The following is an 18,957-nucleotide window of genomic DNA, read 5'->3' as shown; positions in this document are numbered from 1 at the left end:
GGGTTTTTAAATCCAATTTTTAAGTGTATACTTTTGTTTGCCCAGACGATTATATGACGTGACCTGTAAATAATTGGGCTCAAACAAACCAGGGATGGATGTGAGTAATGACAGCAAATTATCGGGGTAATAGTTACTGACAATAGCCTGTCACTTTGTATGCTGAAGTGCTTTTTGTGAACTCTCTTGATTAGGGTGAGTGAGAGTGAATGGGGAATTTGAAGCAGGAGTCACAGCAGCCTGAAGTCTGGGCCGTGGGTAGACGGCATGAGCAGTGAACGATGTTGTTAAGGAAATATCACAATCGGACAGGAATCCAGGATATACTTTGTGACTCCCTGATCGTCAGTGTAGTTTGGTAATCTGGATTCAACTTCAAACAACAACACTTCATGGTAATGTTCAGTTTAATGGTCAACATAAAACATGTATAGGGTAATATGATGAGTATGTTTAAAACACATAACATGAGAGTACAAAGTCCTATTGCTGATAGATCATATCACATTATGTTGGAGTTAACATCAATACCTCTGTACACCAAAACATCCATAAACATGAAAAAATGTACACAGTAACTGCATTTTTTTTACTGACAAGACAAATAACACTGACATTTAGTTTTGTTGTAGTCTATTTAAATCCACATGATGTAAGATTTGTTATCAAACGATAACTGTTACAAAACCGAAACGTTGACTTCATGGTCTTGCTGACATTGATAGTTTCTACCTTGATGACCTTATTATTTTCTTCCAAAATTGGAAACCCACTTGTACCTACTTTCTAAAAGTGTGATGGGGGAGTCAATCCCTTGACTGTAACAAATAAATGCACTGGATCACCATCAGCTGCCTCAGACTTGCAACCATACTTAATTTAGATCTTTATGATATTAATGATCTGTTTGAAACTTGGACATTGTATTTATGATAATCAGTTATTGCTAGATTGAATAGATGCTGAAATTACAGCAGCATTAATTCTTTACAGGTTTATACACTATGCTTGTGGTCTGTAAATAATGAAGTCTGGACCAGACAATTTGGATTTGATGGCATGCATCAACCAAGTCAGCAAGCTTGACCACCCAATCCCGTTAGTCGCCTCTTACGACAAGAATAGTCACTTTTTACAGCAAGAATGGGTTGCGGAAGACCTATTCTACCCTTGATCTTCATGGGAACATTGTATACAACAAACCCATGTGGTTTTGACAAATTTATAATTAATACCAGTGAAGTATTGTATAATTAACACACAGAATTTTATGACTTTTTTTTTGGTCTGAGAATTCCCTTGTAATAATAAATTTTAAAAAAGACAAGTTCATTGTGACCCATTCTGATGGCAGTAATGCTGTGTGGATTATCTCCCTTTGATCAGAATACGTAATAAACAAAAGTCTGTTAAGATAAGAAGCGTCAGCATCCTGCGTCCTAGGATACACTGATAGATAGTATCAATCTGAGGATTATGTTTGACATCTATACAGGCTGAGCGACCCGTGAGGACAAATAACAAAGAACACTGACTTCACATGAGCAAATGATTCCACATGGCCTGACAAGTATCACAGAGGTGCAGACAACAAAATGAAAAACTAAAATAATGACATACAGGAAAACTGTGTTATTCTGCTGCTATTGATGCCTTTCAGTTCATCATAACAGTGCAAGAAGATGTGCAGCTACATAGAACCAGTATAAATAATTTTCACATATCAACGCACTTCCACAATAAGTGTGTCAAACCAGAGTTTATCAAGAAATTCAGTAAGGATTATATATCAACATTTCCCCTAAGTTCATTCTAAACAAGGAGATGTTATATGTTTATGAATGTTATTTACATTAAAGTATAAAACTCAATAGAGTACTGTCTTTGTGTCATTTATTTGGACTGCAGTCTGAAAGTGTCTATGCAATATCAGAGTTAAATAAGCTTCACCCTTACTCAGTGGAATGTAAATAGATGCTAATAATCAAATCCTGTCAAGTAATATGTTGATCCCATTGAATGACATGTCAAAGTTGATACACAGTCATTCGGAAACTGCTTGCTTTGTAAGATCACTTAATGAAAACATGGTCAGATAATCCAAATATTCTATCTATTTTCTTATTTTTGATGAAACTACTGGACTAATCTGCTGAGCGTATAACTTGATACCAGTGTATTCAGTGATGCAATGTCATCCTACGTAATGGTATCTCTGAAAGTAACACTGATATTTCTATTTCTAGAGTTCAGAGTTTAAGAGTTCAGTTACGTTGCAAGGAAATAGAAAAACAACAAAATACTGGCATATCAAGTACATAAAAATTGCACAGCACGCTAATGTTTGAAAGTAAACACTGGCAAGTGAACACAACTAGTGAGAGAAAGATGAAGGCATGTACTTATGCATGAAGAGTGTTGACATTCATTATGCATGTCATGCTGCACTGTAGTGTCATGGGCATTGAGCGATAGCTCAGCCTCTACTTTTGCTGGTTCAGGAAAGTTGTCAGGTAAGACTTGCCTTCAAACAGTTCAAAACCGCCTCCATGGTCTAATGGTAGAGCGTCCGTCCGGAGAGCGGAAGGTCCGGGGTTCGATCCCCGACCGCGTCATACCAAAAGACGTTAAAAGATGGTACTTGTTGTTACCCTGTCTGGCGCTCGGCATTAAGGGGCTAAAACAAGGACTGGTCGGCTCGGAGTCAGTATGCTGTGTCTGAGTGGGGTATTCGTGTTAAACTGCAGCATGGTATCTCAGTGAGCAAGCACTATAAATCGGCATCAGTCCAGACTAGTACAAGCAGCCACACAAACACATACATGTACATGTACGTCGCTATATAAGTGCAATAATCTTGGACGCGACGTTAAACCCCATTTCACCTCACCTCACCTCAAACAGTTCAAGAAGATTGGTCTATAGCTGTGACACTACAGTAATAAGTGGCATGACATGAGTTGAAGGTGTGGCAGGAGTTGTCAGTATTAGAGGAAACAACTCATAGGAAACACATGAAACTTGTGAAATGGTGCAGTTGACTTAGCATTGTGAGTACTAAAATATATATCAACTTCGTCTTTTTCTACCTTATTTATAAGTTAGTTTGGTCCCATTACAACATAACAAATATTATACAAAAGATTGGTATCCAGTGAATATGGTATTTTGATGACATGTTTTCATAATAAAAGTTTGCTTAAAACATCAATATCTTAAATGCTTGATTATTGAGAAACAAATCTGACGTCATGCCACTTTGTCGTGCATAGTACATGTTGCCATTATCATGTTTTTAATGCAGGAGATATTCACGAGAATATGTCATAAACACATGATTAAGTCTGACCATGGAACTACTGGCACTGCAAGAACATTAAAATCTATTTCAACACATTTCAACATTCAACAATAAAAGCTTAGGTACAGGCAAATGAAACTTACTTTTGAAAAAAGATCTGTTGAACATATCTTACATTAACACACTACATTTGTTGACAGAAGCATGTAAAATGAGTAAAGCAATTGTTAATATATTTCAGCATTTGTTTTATTTAAGTTAAATTTGAAAATTAGTCCACAAGTTTCCTGAATATGTGAGGAAAGCTACAAGTGGTGGCAGTCAGAGGCTGTGCACTTTGGTGAAACCCTCAGAGATGATGCTGACATATACTTGGGGTATGGTATTGAAAGAAATTATCAGCAGATCCTGGTAGTGCCAAGGGACACAAGTCTGCAGCGCAAGTTGCAGCACCTTAGATGACGGGGTCCCCAGTATAAATTGGATCTTAAGGGACAACAACGGTGTGTAATGGTCGAACGTGAACTGTATTGGTACACCCATGGACACGGTGCACTTCATCAACATCATCCATCATAAGCTCCTGGGGGGTTGCAGAAAGCGATCTTTAACAGCGCAATGGTAATCTTAAGTCTACATTAGAGTATGTGAGTTACAATCATCGTAGTGCTAAAACAGCTTTGTGCAAATGGCCCAGGTTTTGGTCTGTGATAAGCCCCTTCCAGTGATCCAATACTGAAGCTATTGCCTTGTGACGACCTTTACCAGAGGATACTGTGCAAGAGTCTGTGACTGACATTAGTGTTTTATCAAATACCTATATCAGAGTCTTTGCAGAAACTGTAGTAAACAGCAAGTTATTGAGTACACATACAGCCATGCAAAGGTGAAAATAAGCAGAGGCAAATGCCATCATGCTGCTATGACATAGAAACAGTTTGCACAACAGGTACATGATTGTGTTGCTAATACTTACAATCTGATACACCCAGCCCTGCCCCAAAGATAATATGGTTAGTACCCCAGTGTTCAGGAATGTAATATATATATAAGTGTAGTTGTTCTACATCGCACATTAACAACACTTGCAACACTGGCCAAACTTAGGGAAAGCAACCTTGTAAAAAGCACCTGCCAACATGGCAGCTCACCTGAACATTTGAATGTAAATATTTGTACAACATATATAAATACATAAACGTTCATTCTCTTCTCAGTGCTATACTGACAAAACCTTTGAGGTTTAATCAACAGGTTTATCCATGGAAGATTTTACTTATCAAACGTAAATTGTAATGTTTTTATGAAATTTTGTGAGCAGTTCAGGTGAGCTAAGATTTCTACATATTAATGCAAAACACTGCTTGAGCAAGGCACATGAAAGGTCTACAGCAATTCTAAAAATATATTCATGGACGCTACTGGACATTTAAATAGAGCACTGGTGCTCTAACTAAATACTGGTACAAAGATACTCAATCACAATTTTGTGGTATGGCCAAAATAAAAGGTCATTTGTTTCTTGTTTTTTCCATGTCTTTTTTTTCCACCTCCCCCAGTGATCAGTTTGGTCTTCAGTACTGGATTTTGCAAGCTCCTCACGGAGCTCTCAGCTCAACAACCATGCATGGAGTTAAACTCACAACAAACTAACCAATATGTTAACAAAAGATGAATGTTGTGACATCGAATACACTTCCCCCAGCTAAAACATTTAGTTTGTTTGTCAATTTGAATTTCTATTTCATTTCAACTCTTACTGTTTATTTAGTGAGAATGTAAGATGCAAATTGTTTTTCAGTTCTGCAATCTCAAACCAATCTGAATAAACAAAGGTAAATTCATCCGGGAAATCGTAAGTGAATCCCAATTCACTACAATGCCATTCCAACTGACATACTTACAAAATATACATGTCACTACATTTGGGGTTTGATGGAGACTTTTCAAGATTCTTGTAATGGCCTCTTGGACACTGGTGGCAGCAATGATACCAAGAGAGTGAAGATGGTGCCACGCTGGGAAGGAGCTTGTGGATTTTGTACACAATGGCAGATAACTCTAAACACGTGTCACTGGAATTGCCACAATGCACATTTAAACCTTAATTTTAACTGTGAAAAACAAGGAACAAACATCACTTTCTGGCCTGGGAGTGACTAATAATTATTTTCAATATGTAAATTAGAAACATGTCATTCTCCATACGATTCTATAATAATTAATTTTAGCAATAATAAGTTTAATTACTTTAAAAATTTTATGAAAATTTGCAACATTATCTGGATGACGGACCTATATAACCTATCTGTAGTGTTTCCTATCTAGATCATATAGGTTTGTGTGTGGATTTAACATATGTAGTCCTTTTCACCATTTCTTTCATTCTTTGTGAACATTGACACCTAAATGTGTATCCAAGACATTTGTTGCATTTCTTGCAAGTGGATAAAGGTTAAGATAAAAGCAAATGGTAAAAGATGGCTGAAATAGAGTATCCACATACATGCAAAGAAATTAGTGAAATTTCATTTTTGAAGTAAAATATTCTTTTTGCTTGCATTACAGAAACATATGGAGGAGGATGTTTTATGAACTTACTTATGGTAAATGACTAGGCCACTGTAACATCACATGTTTTGCCTTGTTAGAAATATACCAGGTTTAACATACAACTGATAATGCTATCCAAGGATATAGTATTAACATTATTGGTCCTAAACAGGTTATGCTTGTTTCACAGAACAGATGTCCGAGTTACATGACAGAAGAACTACTCTAAAACATTTATATTATAGATAAAAAAATGAGACTTTGTATAAAAGGCACTAAAACAGTTAAAACAAGAACTATCTCCGTACAAGGTATGTATATAAACAACTAGACATTCAACTGCATGATGTGGGTATCATGGGACATTGTGTAGGGGCTCTAGGGCATCAACATATGTTGGGTAGCTCAAGTATGGAGAGGTAAGGAATGAATCTGTTTTGAATCCCTATGGCAGGTTTTCAAACAACTCATCCTGAGTTAGGCTCTAGATAAATTTTGAAGCTTATCATTTCGTTTCATTTCATTTCATCTCATCTTATTTTGAATTTCGAATAAATCTTATGAATATTCACACAAATGTGATTTTGAAGTTTGTTTTTAAGAGCTGCTCGCAGTTGCCCAAAAGAGGTCATATGGTATATTAGGATCAAGTTTACTTTTAAAGATAAATAACAGATCAAATCCTCATTTGCTACAATCAGTTTTGAAAATATTCAACAAAAACATGGATATTTTTTCAACTAGTTTTAGACTGACTACTCTCTCATTCTGGTCTGTTGGTTAATGAAATATTTCCTAGTTTATTAATCAACAGGTATAGAGAACCTTTTGAACAGGTGATATTTGAAAACACATGATAGTGTGATATTTGAACCAAGAGCCCCTTTAACACAGATACTGTATAGGAGGGTTCATCTACGAGAGGCACTTACTGACACTATCGAGTCAAGGAAAGAGATGAACCAAGCCTGATGAATCCAGTTCCCATCAAGAGACTTTGGAAAGTAATACCAAGAAGCATATATAGAAATAGACTTAAAATCTAAATGAATATCCTACAAATAAAAATCTGTATTAATAAGTGATATTAATAAATTAACTTGACGTGGTTTAAGAGTTTGTATACAGTGTACTTGTATTTCATTTAAAAATATATACATTATGTTCGTGCATTACAACATAGAAAAAATACTATCAGATTTTACTTGCATAATACATTTTATCAAATCTGATTCAGATCAAAATTTAGATAATTCACAACATATTCTTCAATATATGGCTACTAATCAATGTTGCATCATCCATAACACACTGACCAATAGACAGTAGTGAACTGAGTTGTCTCCCCTTGACCATGGTTTCATAAGTCAATAGATATTTTGTTTGTGTTGGGTTAGTATGGTCAGTGCATTTAAGTAAAGAAAACCAAGAAATCACAGACATGTGAATTGAACACAAAGAAGTCTGTGGATATGAATGTCATGCTAATAATCATTCTATTTCAAAACTGATAATCAAAACATTACACAAGAAATATTCAAAAGAATTTACTTACTGGTAGTTTTTAAAAATAATTATGTTGAATCAGGTTCTACATGCTGCCTTTTTTCACTAATACAATTTGCAAAGAATTTCATCATTTATATAATGAACATTGATGTTTTTAACGATTCTTGAAATATATATATAACAATGTTAAAATTAGGATGTAAAACTATCATAATTATGAAAGGTGATATGATTGTGTTTTAAATATTCAATTTAATAGGAAGCGATATGATTCTGTACGTGTTTTTTGTGGAAAGATAGAAATGATGAAATTCTTTGGAATGACAGGTGCTATTTAGTCATCGGATCCCCCTGGTTCCCGCCATTTTGTTAAAATCTTGTCTGTCAAATCGCTTGCCGATAAATGTTGTTTCCTGGAATAAAATAGGAAGATTATAAATGTAAATGTAGAAGAAAAAAAACCACAAAAAATATAATTTCAGATTATGTTAGTATTACCATAGCCACATAGATCATGTTTGTTTGCTTTCACTGCATTGCAACACAGGCATGCTGCTCTTTATAAGGAGGTAAAATAAAGAGAGAAATAGTGATGGGAGGATGACAAATCTTTAAAATGTCCAAAAGAATAAATAGTATGACACATGAATTCCATCAGAGTTTGAGATTCAGATAAATTCCAGCCTGACAGCTGGGCTGGCAAGTCTAATAAATTGAAATCAGGTTAAAATGATGCCAGTCCAGATTTCATTTACACTGGACTGAAAAATAACTACAGATAACTACAGATGAGAATTGTGACATACATATTGAGTCCTTTTGTAAATGCCTCTCCCAATTTAAGTTTTTTTATTTATTTACTAAATCTATAAAAAGGAATTTGGACTAGCATGTTATAAAAGTTCACCATCAGCAACAAAAACAGCCCATCTCAAATTGTCAGGGAGGCATGTATTTTAAACACTGTTTCTATGTACGATGTTGAGTAACATTATCGCATCACTTCTCACCATAGAACTGGAAACTTGTCGGAGATGTCATTCACACAGATGTGGCCTGCCTCCAATTCATGGATGCTCCACCGTAAGAACCTCACACCGAGTTCCTGCATAGAATAAAGTTACAAACATGAGGTTTATTTGCAATGCTATGAGTACAAAGAAACTGCTAGATATGACTGAAGTTCCATCAACTTTTCAATGATATACACCAAGCTCATTAAACTCAGATGTTTTACTCTGATATGATGACTCTCTGCTTCAAGACCCTAAGACACCTCTATAGAAGGTCACAAGTTTTGGCTGCCCAATCTAAATGAAAGATACATTATTTCATGAACCAATCAGAAGTCAGCTTTCTGAACTGATTTGGGTTCCTTTCTTCACGACCTTGAATCGGAAATTCTGATTTTTACAAATGAAAACCCACACAGAATACCACAATTTCTTCAACCTTGGGTGAAGATGCCATGGTGCTCAGAAACAACAGGCTGCATAACTCGTCCACAACAATATAATTCCATGACTATATCTTTTGCTACTGGTAAGCCAGGATAACTTAAACCATATCACAAAATGTGTTTGACACAAGTAGGAGATGCACAGAATTTGGGCAAACATATTTAGTTTGTTACAGGTAGAGAGGGTGTACGCAGGTTGTGCACATGCAGGTCATGACGATCAAATTGACTCTGCTCCCGAGGACACACATGTTGCATGTAAGACTATTCAGAGGTTGTACTGGCCATTAGAACTTGTTGTTAGCTGATCCATCGTACTACTTGTCACAGACGACCTGCTACCCCTTTCTTCAAAATGGTACGCGCCAGTGGGCGGACCTCATACATAGTCATACAGTGTTAATTGTCAGGTCCCAACTCTACTTATCCTGGTGTACTAGTAGTCTTAGAGTCCCCAATTATATTCATTTTCAAGTTACATCATCGTCATCATCATCATCATTACCCTCCACTTCTCCACGCTGTCATCGTCCATCCCGAGCCACATCTGTATCTCCTTCATTCTCTTCTCCAGCTGGCAACAAACAGACAATGTTCACAACCTCTTCAACAACCAGCCACCAAACAGACACAACTTTAGAAAATTTAATGAAAATAAAATACATGATCATCCTCATATAATGAAAGACATACATGTTAGTTTTAAAATATAATGAGAAGACAAAATGTGATTTTTCACCCATAAGGTCCCTAATATCATGTTTGGTCACGAATGTTAAAGTTTAACAACAAGGAATTTGTATAAGTCTAGCAACACTCTAGCAACAAATTCGACCATCAATTTGTGGTACAAACTTCTACTTGTTTCACAACGTGGTGGACTCAACAAATCAAATTCTCCAGAGGTCGAATTATGACAAAGTCCAATTTCATGGCCCTGCTACACAAAGTTCCACACAAAACCTGTCTAAGTACATCACTGTCCTACCTTCTGTATAGATCGAGATATCTGGAAGGTGCCTGGGTTTTTCTTCGCCAACTGACATGAGACTCGGACCTTCTCACGAGTAGCTCTGCAGATGATATACCTGGAGTAAGAATCCATATGGTAAGTGCTTCACTGATAAGAACTGTGGATTATTATGTTATTACATAATCTTTGCCATGTGTCATTAGTAGAAGAATGGATGTACACAGAACATTCACCATTTGTTTCAGCCATTTTGACAGCTAGCAGAGGACGCAAACAAACCCGGTTCATTTCAGCTCAACGATGCTTATGTGAGATAAGCATGTTACCTAAGATGTGTTACAATTGATTTCTCAGCTGGGTACATGAGCAGGCTACACAAGCAGGTTACAGTAAGAATAATTACCTGCTCCTTAACAAATCAGATGCTAATATTTTAATGTGAGGTGAGACAAAACAACTTATTTAAGAATTAGATACGTTTGTTGTTTTTGACAATTAGATCCTCCTGTGACCGCTGCTGGACTCTCAGTATGGCTAAGTCAAAGTGTGAACAGGAACGATTGTGATGTAACCAGCAAGAGATGCCACATCTGACATAATTAAGTCAAGATATCCGTGCAGGTTGGGCAGCCATTTTTTCAACAGACGGCGACTGGACAATCAGCTAGATTCTTTAAACAAGTCAGCCGACTTACCAGTTCATTTTATAAGACAACGCCTGACCAGCCAATCAGATAGCTAGATTCTTTAACGACCAGAACAGGGCTACACACACACAGTGAGTATTTCCTGTTAAACTCTTATATGTCTGTAACTTTCCACTCTGAAGCTTCAAGGCAAACATACCATATAGTTTTCTTTTTCAGCAGCCCGATGACACAGTTAGATGAGTTGAGGAAATACAAGACTTCCCCTTCGTAGTTGTAGCCCTGGCGGATCTGACAGAAATGTGGAAATGTTGGCTAGTTCCTTTCATGAAATCCCATGAAATATACATAATATTAGCACAAATTTCACAATGTTATAGTGGTTGTTTTGATGTTTAACAATATTCGAGGAATATATACATCTGGCTTTATGACTGTGGCCTCTAAATAATCAAGTCTGGACCAGACAATCCACTGATTGATATTGTGAGCGATTCACATCGTTGGGGTACGATGACATGCCATCAACCAAGTCACTGAGTCTGACCACCCGATCCATTAAGTCGCCTCTTATGACCAGCATTGGTTGCTGGAGACCGATTCTAACCTGGAATCCTCACTTTCACAATAAGGTAAAAGTATACATACACTAGTAGCAACCCATTCCATTGATATTCATCAATATATACTGTGCATGGTGCAGATCAGAGTCCCATTAAAGTTGTTCAATTCCATTTATAAATTTGAAAAGTATACCATCTGAGGGTATAAATTTTGTTCTGTTCCCTTAGAAGACATAAAAAAATTTCATGCCGTAGTGTTTCACTTATGCAAAATAATGTATGTTCCTATCATATAAACCCAGTACGGTTCATTTCTCGGCTGCATATAATTATCAAAAGCACAGTAACAGGTGAGCTTATCTCCCTTTGGCCACTAATTAATATGCTACACTATCACCAAGTCCCTTTCTGTTGAAAACCAAGTTTACATTCAGACATAATTTAGTGTCAAATAAAAAGTATTGTTTTTGCATAACATTGTTTTGTGCAATAATGTCCTAACGCACTGTCCCTTCAGGTTTAATATGACACAGGCTTACCTTCCGACATCGTGCATTTGCTTTCAAGATGGAACAGCAACATATATATGTATCTTCTTACCTCAATCATTCTTTTCTCTACCTCTCCAGGGGATATGACTTCATATTCAACAGTTTGTAGTCCTAAAGCACGGGCAATCTGTGAAAATCAAGACTATATCATACTCCTGGAACATGTTCTGGCACAGGGATATGAAGTTCTGATTAATATAATCATATTTTATGTCTGTTTTATTATTTATACACGTCTCAAATGTCTCATCTCATCCATCATGTCATATTTCAAGGAAATAATCAATGCAATGATACAGTCATACGATTCCTCGCTACGACTATGATAAGTCAGTATTAACTTACCTAGTTGAACTCCATAGCACTAACATTACAGGGTGGTACAATTACCCACTGAACATTGTCATTGTATTGAGATGAACAAAACATGACTGTGAAAGCCCAAAGTTACCAAGGTTGTTAACCCAGGTCGTTACCCATGACGTTACCCAGGTCATTACCCAGGACGTTACCCAGGTCAGTACCCAGGTCAGTACCCAGGTCATTACCCAGGACATTACCAGGGCGTTACCCAGGTCATTACCCAGGTCATTACTCAGGGCGTTACCCAGGTCACCACCCAGGGCACCACCCAGGGCGTTACCCAGGATGTTACCCAGGACGTTACTAAGGTCATTACCCAGGACATTACCCAGGTCATTACTTAGGTCATTACCCAGGATGTTACCCAGGTTGTAACCAGGTCATTACCCAGGACGATACCAAGGTCATTACCAAGGATATAACCCAGGTCATTACCCAGGATGTTACCCAGGTCATAACCCAGGTCATTACCCAGGATATAACCCAGGTCATTACCCAGGGGGTTACTCAGGTCATTACCCAGGTCACTACCCAGGATGTTACCCAGGTCATTACCCAGGTCATTACCCAGGATGTTACCCAGGTCATTACCCAGGATATAACCCAGGTCATTACCCAGGATGTTACCCAGGTAATTACCCAGGATGTTTCCCAGGTCATTACCCAGGACGTTACCCAGGTCAGTACCCAGGTCATTACCCAGGACATTACCAGGGCGTTACCCAGGTCATTACCCAGGTCATTACTCAGGGCGTTACCCAGGTCACCACCCAGGGCACCACCCAGGGCGTTACCCAGGATGTTACCCAGGACGTTACTAAGGTCATTACCCAGGACATTACCCAGGTCATTACTTAGGTCATTACCCAGGATGTTACCCAGGTTGTTACCAGGTCATTACCCAGGACGTTACCAAGGTCATTACCCAGGATATAACCCAGGTCATTACTTAGGTCATTACCCAGGTTGTTACCAGGTCATTACCCAGGACGATACCAAGGTCATTACCAAGGATATAACCCAGGTCATTACCCAGGATGTTACCCAGGTCATAACCCAGGTCATTACCCAGGATATAACCCAGGTCATTACCCAGGGGGTTACTCAGGTCATTACCCAGGTCACTACCCAGGATGTTACCCAGGTCATTACCCAGGTCATTACCCAGGATGTTACCCAGGTCATTACCCAGGATATAACCCAGGTCATTACCCAGGATGTTACCCAGGTAATTACCCAGGATGTTTCCCAGGTCATTACCCAGGATATAACCCAGGATGTTACCAGGTCATTACCCGGGTCATTACCCAGGTCATTATCCAGGGCATTACCCAGGGCATTACCCGGGGCATTATCCAGGTCATTACCCAGGTCAATACCCAGGGCATTAGCTGGGGCATAGTCCTGCACCATGACCGTGGAATATATTTATTTTATGAAAAAAACATAATCTAGAAATGCATACAAAAGCAAGTCTAGCCAGCTCAAGCTAGCTCTATTCCACAGTCATGTCATTTTGGGGAGAGGACTGGTCGAAATAGCGAACGGTAATTAAGTCCCTTTCTTATCATATCAGAGAATCTTGTTCAGATGACAGCCTAGCACTGGTAGTGCTCCCATCTAGGTTTACTGTAACAAAATACATCTGGGGCAGTGGGGAGAGGCGTAAATGGGGGGGGGGGAGATTACCAGTGTGACCTGGGATGGCTGATCTCCACACATGTGGTCATCATGAATCTGACACACTGCGGAACTGAACAAAGGACTGATGTTGTGTTTTAAGTGTGGGCTGCTTTCTGTAAGCGTTTGCTGCATACCCTCTATTTAACTACAAGTATAACTGTTGGTATGGAAGGTAATGCTATTGACGAAGCTGTATCATTTGGAAAGCAACAGTTACATATTGATCACTTCAGGAATCATCAAAGACAAGTGATTGCAAGTTACCTCAGAGGAAAGGATGTCTTTTTTTGTTCTCCAACAGGAACAGGAAAATCACTTACTTTTGAAATAGCACCATTCGTGTTTAAGAAACTTAATAACTCCAAACATGCTACTGTGATTGTTATTTCACCCTTGGTGGCACTAATGACAAAACAAACAGAGAAGTGTTCATCTATTGGATTGAAATCTGTTTATTTGAAGGGTCAACATGACCCTACTCCTGATGATGATGATGATCTTGTACATGTAATGGACCAAATATCAATTCAGGACATTCAGTCTGGTGACATTGACATAATATTTGCAAGTCCAGAGACAGTTCTTGGAACACAGCGTGATGTCATTCAAGACCTGACTAAAGAGAAGATTTTGAAGGCAATTTTCATTGATGAAGCACACTGCATTGCAAAATTGTAAGTATAAATGTTATATTTTGCATTTCGTTTTGTCTGTCAAGGCATGGCATGTTGAATGAGAGAGTATGGTTTAACGCATCTTTTGGCAATATCCCATCAATATCACGACGGGGACACCAGAAATGGGCTTCACACATAGTACTCATATCAGGCATCGAACCCGGGTCTTAGGCATGGCGAGTGAATGTTTTAATGACTAGGATGGTGTGCATATCAATTACTGGTTTACAGGCTGCCTTGATATAGCTGCAATATTGCTAACTACAGTGTGTCACGATCACTAAATATCTAATTTGATACTCAACAAATCAAAGTTAAAGCACAAGTATTAACATTTCAAAATGTACATTTGTCACATACAATCACTTCTACAATCGGGGGCACGGGTGGCCCAGTCGTCTAAGGCGCCTTGATTCGCTGTGCAGAGCTGCGTCCCTTGGGCACGCCAGAAATCTATGATTGCGGGTTCGAATCCCGGTTCGCCCCGATTATGTTTCTAGGTTTGTCAGCACCATACCCGTGCCCGTGGGTTTCACCGAAGTGGTAAACGTCTGTGACCTGCATCACTTCGGGCTTTCCTCCCACATTAAGCTGACACGCCGCGATATAACTGGAATACTGTTAAAAGCGGCGTTAAACCAAACTCACTCACTCACTTCTACAATCATCATGAACTTGACACATTGTTGCTCTGAAACAAGGATTAAATTTGTAAGTTTGGCTGCAGTCCCAGGTAGAGGCATTTTATAATGTATGTTAATGCCATTATGAAAAAGGAATGCATACATCCACTGCTAACATTAGCTAAGTTAAAACACTAAAGTTGATCTTGAATAACCAACAGTTGTTTTTGCAATAGATATGTTGATCTTTTTCTTTTAAGGAGTTGAATTTCATAAAAGAAATCGGCCAATTTTCAAGCTGCTGATTATTGAATTGAAGTTCAACATCAATCATGCATAACAACATACAAAATATGTATGAATAAGGAATGACAATCAAACCTTAACAGCTTAAGACATTCATAATGCTCGTCTTGAATAGAGTTTCACTTTAACTGTGTATTTTTCAGCGGCAAGTGTAACAAGGGTGAAAAGAATAATAGAAATAAAAAGGCCTTTCGACCAGCGTATGGAATACTTGGCGAACTCAGGGCACTAGCTCCAGGCATACCAGTGATTGCACTAACAGCAACTGCAACCAAGTCAACCCGAGATGTGATAATTAATGAAATGTGTATGTCCGGCTGTGAAAAAATACTCCTCAGTCCCAACAAAGAAAACATCAAGTACTGGCAGATATCAACCAGTGGCAACATTCGCCAGGATTTTTCATGGTTAGTTACCCTGTTGCGGGAGCGGAATCGACAAACACCAAGGATGCTGATATTTTTCCGCAAAATCAAGCAAATAGGGGATCTCTTTGACTTTCTCAAATCTGAGCTAAAACATGATGCGTTCATAAACAATAGTGAAGACGGAGTTAACAGTCATAAGAATCGTCTATTTGACATGTTCCACAGCAAGACAAACAGGGAAGTGAAGAAATATGTGTCCCAGTCCTTCATGGATCCAAATGGTTTCAAGAGGATAGTCCTTTGCTCAACATCATTCAGCATGGGACTTGACTTACAAGGTGTGGAAACCGTCATCCACTATGGTCCAGCCAACAATGTTGAGGATTATATTCAAGAGACAGGACGAGCAGGCAGGGATCCAGAAAAGCAGGCACATGCTCTTCTCATGAAATTTAGACAGTGTCTCAGTGGCAGGCAGAATATTTCAGATGAAATGAAACAGTATGTCAGAACCAACTTATGTCGACGAGTTGAGCTACTGAAGTCATTTGACCAGAACCCTCTGAAATCAGCATAGGGAATTTTATTTTTATTTTTAGAGTCAAGAAGGATATTGTGTAATATAAGATTTCGGAGACTAAATGTTAGTCTAGCTGGGGCATTACCCAGGGCATTACCCAGGACGTTACCTAGGTCATTACCCAGGGCATTACCCAGGTCATTATCCAGGGCATTACCCAGGGCATTATCCAGGGCATTACCCGGAGCATTACCCAGGGCATTATCCAGGTGACCACCCAGGGCGTTACCCAGGATGTTACCCAGGACTTTACCCAGGTCGTTACCCAGGACATTACTTAGGTCATTACCCGGGTCATCGCCCAGGTCGTTACCCAGGGCATTACCCAGGGCATTACCCGGGGCATAACCCGGGGCATTATCCAGGGCATTACCCAGGTCATTACCTGGGGCATTGCCCAGGTCATTACCCAGGGCATTACCAAGGGCATTACCCGGGGCATAACCCGGGGCATTATCCGGGGCATTACCCAGGTCATTACCCAGGACCTTACCAAGGACGTTAGCCAGGTCATGTAACACTCTGGTGAAACCACAAGCACCCAAAAGACCCTTATCAGGGTGAATCTTGAATTCAAACCCTTGACCAGTGGATGTTATCATGGCTAAGGGACATAACTTTACATACCAAATTCCATATATGCCCCCAGACTATCACAGGGTAATTTTAAGTCTAGAATAGCTATAATTCCAATCCTTTGGCTTCTGATGTTAAATTCCCCAAATCCCTGTGGAGTGAGCAAGTGAGCTTGAATTAACGTTGCTTCTAACAGTATTCCAGTTACATCATGATGTGTCAGCTTAATGTCGGAGGAAAGCCCGGAGTGATGCACTTTTGTGAAACCCACCAGCCAGGTATGGTGCTGACAAACCCAGAAACATATCTGGGTGAAGAGGGATTCTAACCCCTGTGGAGAGGGCATTGTAATGCTACTAGCAATGAGTGACACTGACCTCAATACCAACGTGTGGTGGAAGTGTTGACAGCTGGGTGTCGGAGGGTGGCTCGAGGTCTGTGCTGGTCCATGTGATAAATTGTAGCTGGGGCCTGATAGATGAAAACACAAGATAAATATGTCTTGTTTAGGTTTATAGGTAAAATGATATTTACATACAAAATTAGCATTAGACACAATCATATTCACATGCCACATACTGGTAGAATTATCTCCCTTCGACCAACACCCCCTGATGTACATCTCATTTCTGTTGTTGTCTTATTTCATTGGTGAAGGTAAGGTTTTGTTATACTTATTCCCATAATTCAGTTTTATTAGTATACATGTACACTGATAAAGGAAAGAGTAGAGGATTATTTCTATTAACTGTACATTTGGTTTTTCTCACTCCCTCCCCCATCTTCCCTAGGCAAGGGCGTTCCTGCGCTGGAATTTAGTGGCTCTATTGTAGCACCACCAGTGGCGATTACGAGTAATGTCCCTTCTATGTCCATCCACTGACCAATCAGATTCCATCTCTCATATCACTTGTATTTGCTTCAAACAAAACGGGTACGCCGAGTCAAGACGATTTGATCGATAATTAATATCTATATTGCAATAAAACGGATCTTACCTCACGAAGTGCAAACCTTGATTAGAAACATGAACAGATTTCGAAAATTTCTGTCGACACCCAGTTGATGGTGCACATGCTTTGCAAATCTGCATATTGAATCCATGTTCTTTACGACTGGATATCTGGTTTGTGACACGATTTTGATTGGACTCGTAGACTCGTTAGTGCAGCCAAAATATAACTCCATAATTCCAGCCTAGTTCGGCAAAGTTGGAAATTGGACTTTTATAGGACTTTTGTAGATCAATGCTCATGATTTCAGAATAGAATATTGCTGAGCGTGGTGTTAAACAACAAATAAATAACAAAAAAATCTGTTTAAAAAAGGTGGCTTCCAGGGGCCCATGCCATAAAGCGATTTTAGCGCTACGACTATCGTAAACCTATGTTAAAGAATGGGAGTTAAGATCATCTTAGCACAACGATTGCTGTGTGAAACGGGTCACAGGACATAACTGTGTTGAGATCCTCTAAAGCAGCTCACCCGGGCAAACTGGAGAGGTCTTCTACATGCTGATGGTGTGGCGCCAGTATCTCAAACACCGCGGTGTACCGACTCAAACACAGGAACTGTAGCAACCTGAAACATACATCAATAAATACTCCTGAATATGAATCACAGACTGTGGTGATACTGTATGCTGGGTCACGAAACATTGCTTGCCGTTCACAACTGACACGAAGGGACAGTGAAGTAGCACAGTGGTTAATGTGTTTGCTTGTCACCCAGGGGGATCAGGTTTTATTTTCTATGTCGGCACTAGCAGGGATTTATCTAGGATTTTCCGCTAAGTGAATGTGACATGTAAAATTAAAAAAGACAAATATTTTTTCTGAAATAAGTATTTATTTTTAAAGAGACTTTAGCTCGCAATCTGTGAAACAGTGTGAAACTGTGCTTAAATATTGGAATACAATTTTCTTTGCAAAATAAAACATATATAGCCTAAGGATAATTAAAAATCATAATATAAACCTAAATTAAGGAAACCTATAATTCTGAATTAACTGAATTGTTAATTGGTTGGTGAAAATGCTTGGAAACTTCCTGTAATGCCCACTGAGTATGTCAGGTTGTCACTCTAACTGTAGAGATGCCAAACCCAAATTGAGGCAATTTGGAAAAACCTTCCCCAAAAAGCTAAAACAAATGTTTATTAATTGAATATTAATTATTTGTATATGTGACAATAAAATTGGTAATAAAGCCTTGTTCACTACATC

The 18,957-nt window shown here is 38.8% G+C and overlaps 1 protein-coding gene across 1 annotated transcript in view; it reads right to left on the bottom strand.

The window, feature by feature from the left end:
* Window positions 1-389: 389 nt before the first annotated feature.
* The window catches only part of LOC124113039, a 46,546-nt gene continuing 27,978 nt past the window's right edge, over window positions 390-18,957 (bottom strand). Inside the window, exons 6-13 of the mRNA XM_048398793.1 lie at window positions 18,218-18,313; window positions 17,110-17,203; window positions 11,606-11,683; window positions 10,642-10,733; window positions 9,811-9,910; window positions 9,328-9,396; window positions 8,374-8,468; window positions 390-7,776 (exon numbers count right to left, since the gene is read on the bottom strand). Coding sequence (XP_048254750.1) covers window positions 7,698-7,776; window positions 8,374-8,468; window positions 9,328-9,396; window positions 9,811-9,910; window positions 10,642-10,733; window positions 11,606-11,683; window positions 17,110-17,203; window positions 18,218-18,313 — 703 coding nt within the window. The 3' untranslated portion in view covers window positions 390-7,697. The remainder of the gene's footprint in view (window positions 7,777-8,373; window positions 8,469-9,327; window positions 9,397-9,810; window positions 9,911-10,641; window positions 10,734-11,605; window positions 11,684-17,109; window positions 17,204-18,217; window positions 18,314-18,957) is intronic.

This window comes from Haliotis rufescens, unplaced genomic scaffold (assembly GCF_023055435.1).
Source record: "Haliotis rufescens isolate VD_foot unplaced genomic scaffold, xgHalRufe1.0.p SCAF_19, whole genome shotgun sequence".
Classification (NCBI taxonomy): Eukaryota; Metazoa; Mollusca; class Gastropoda; order Lepetellida; family Haliotidae; genus Haliotis; species Haliotis rufescens.
Note: the sequence above shows the minus strand (reverse complement) of the source record. Positions and strands in the feature narration are given on the sequence as shown.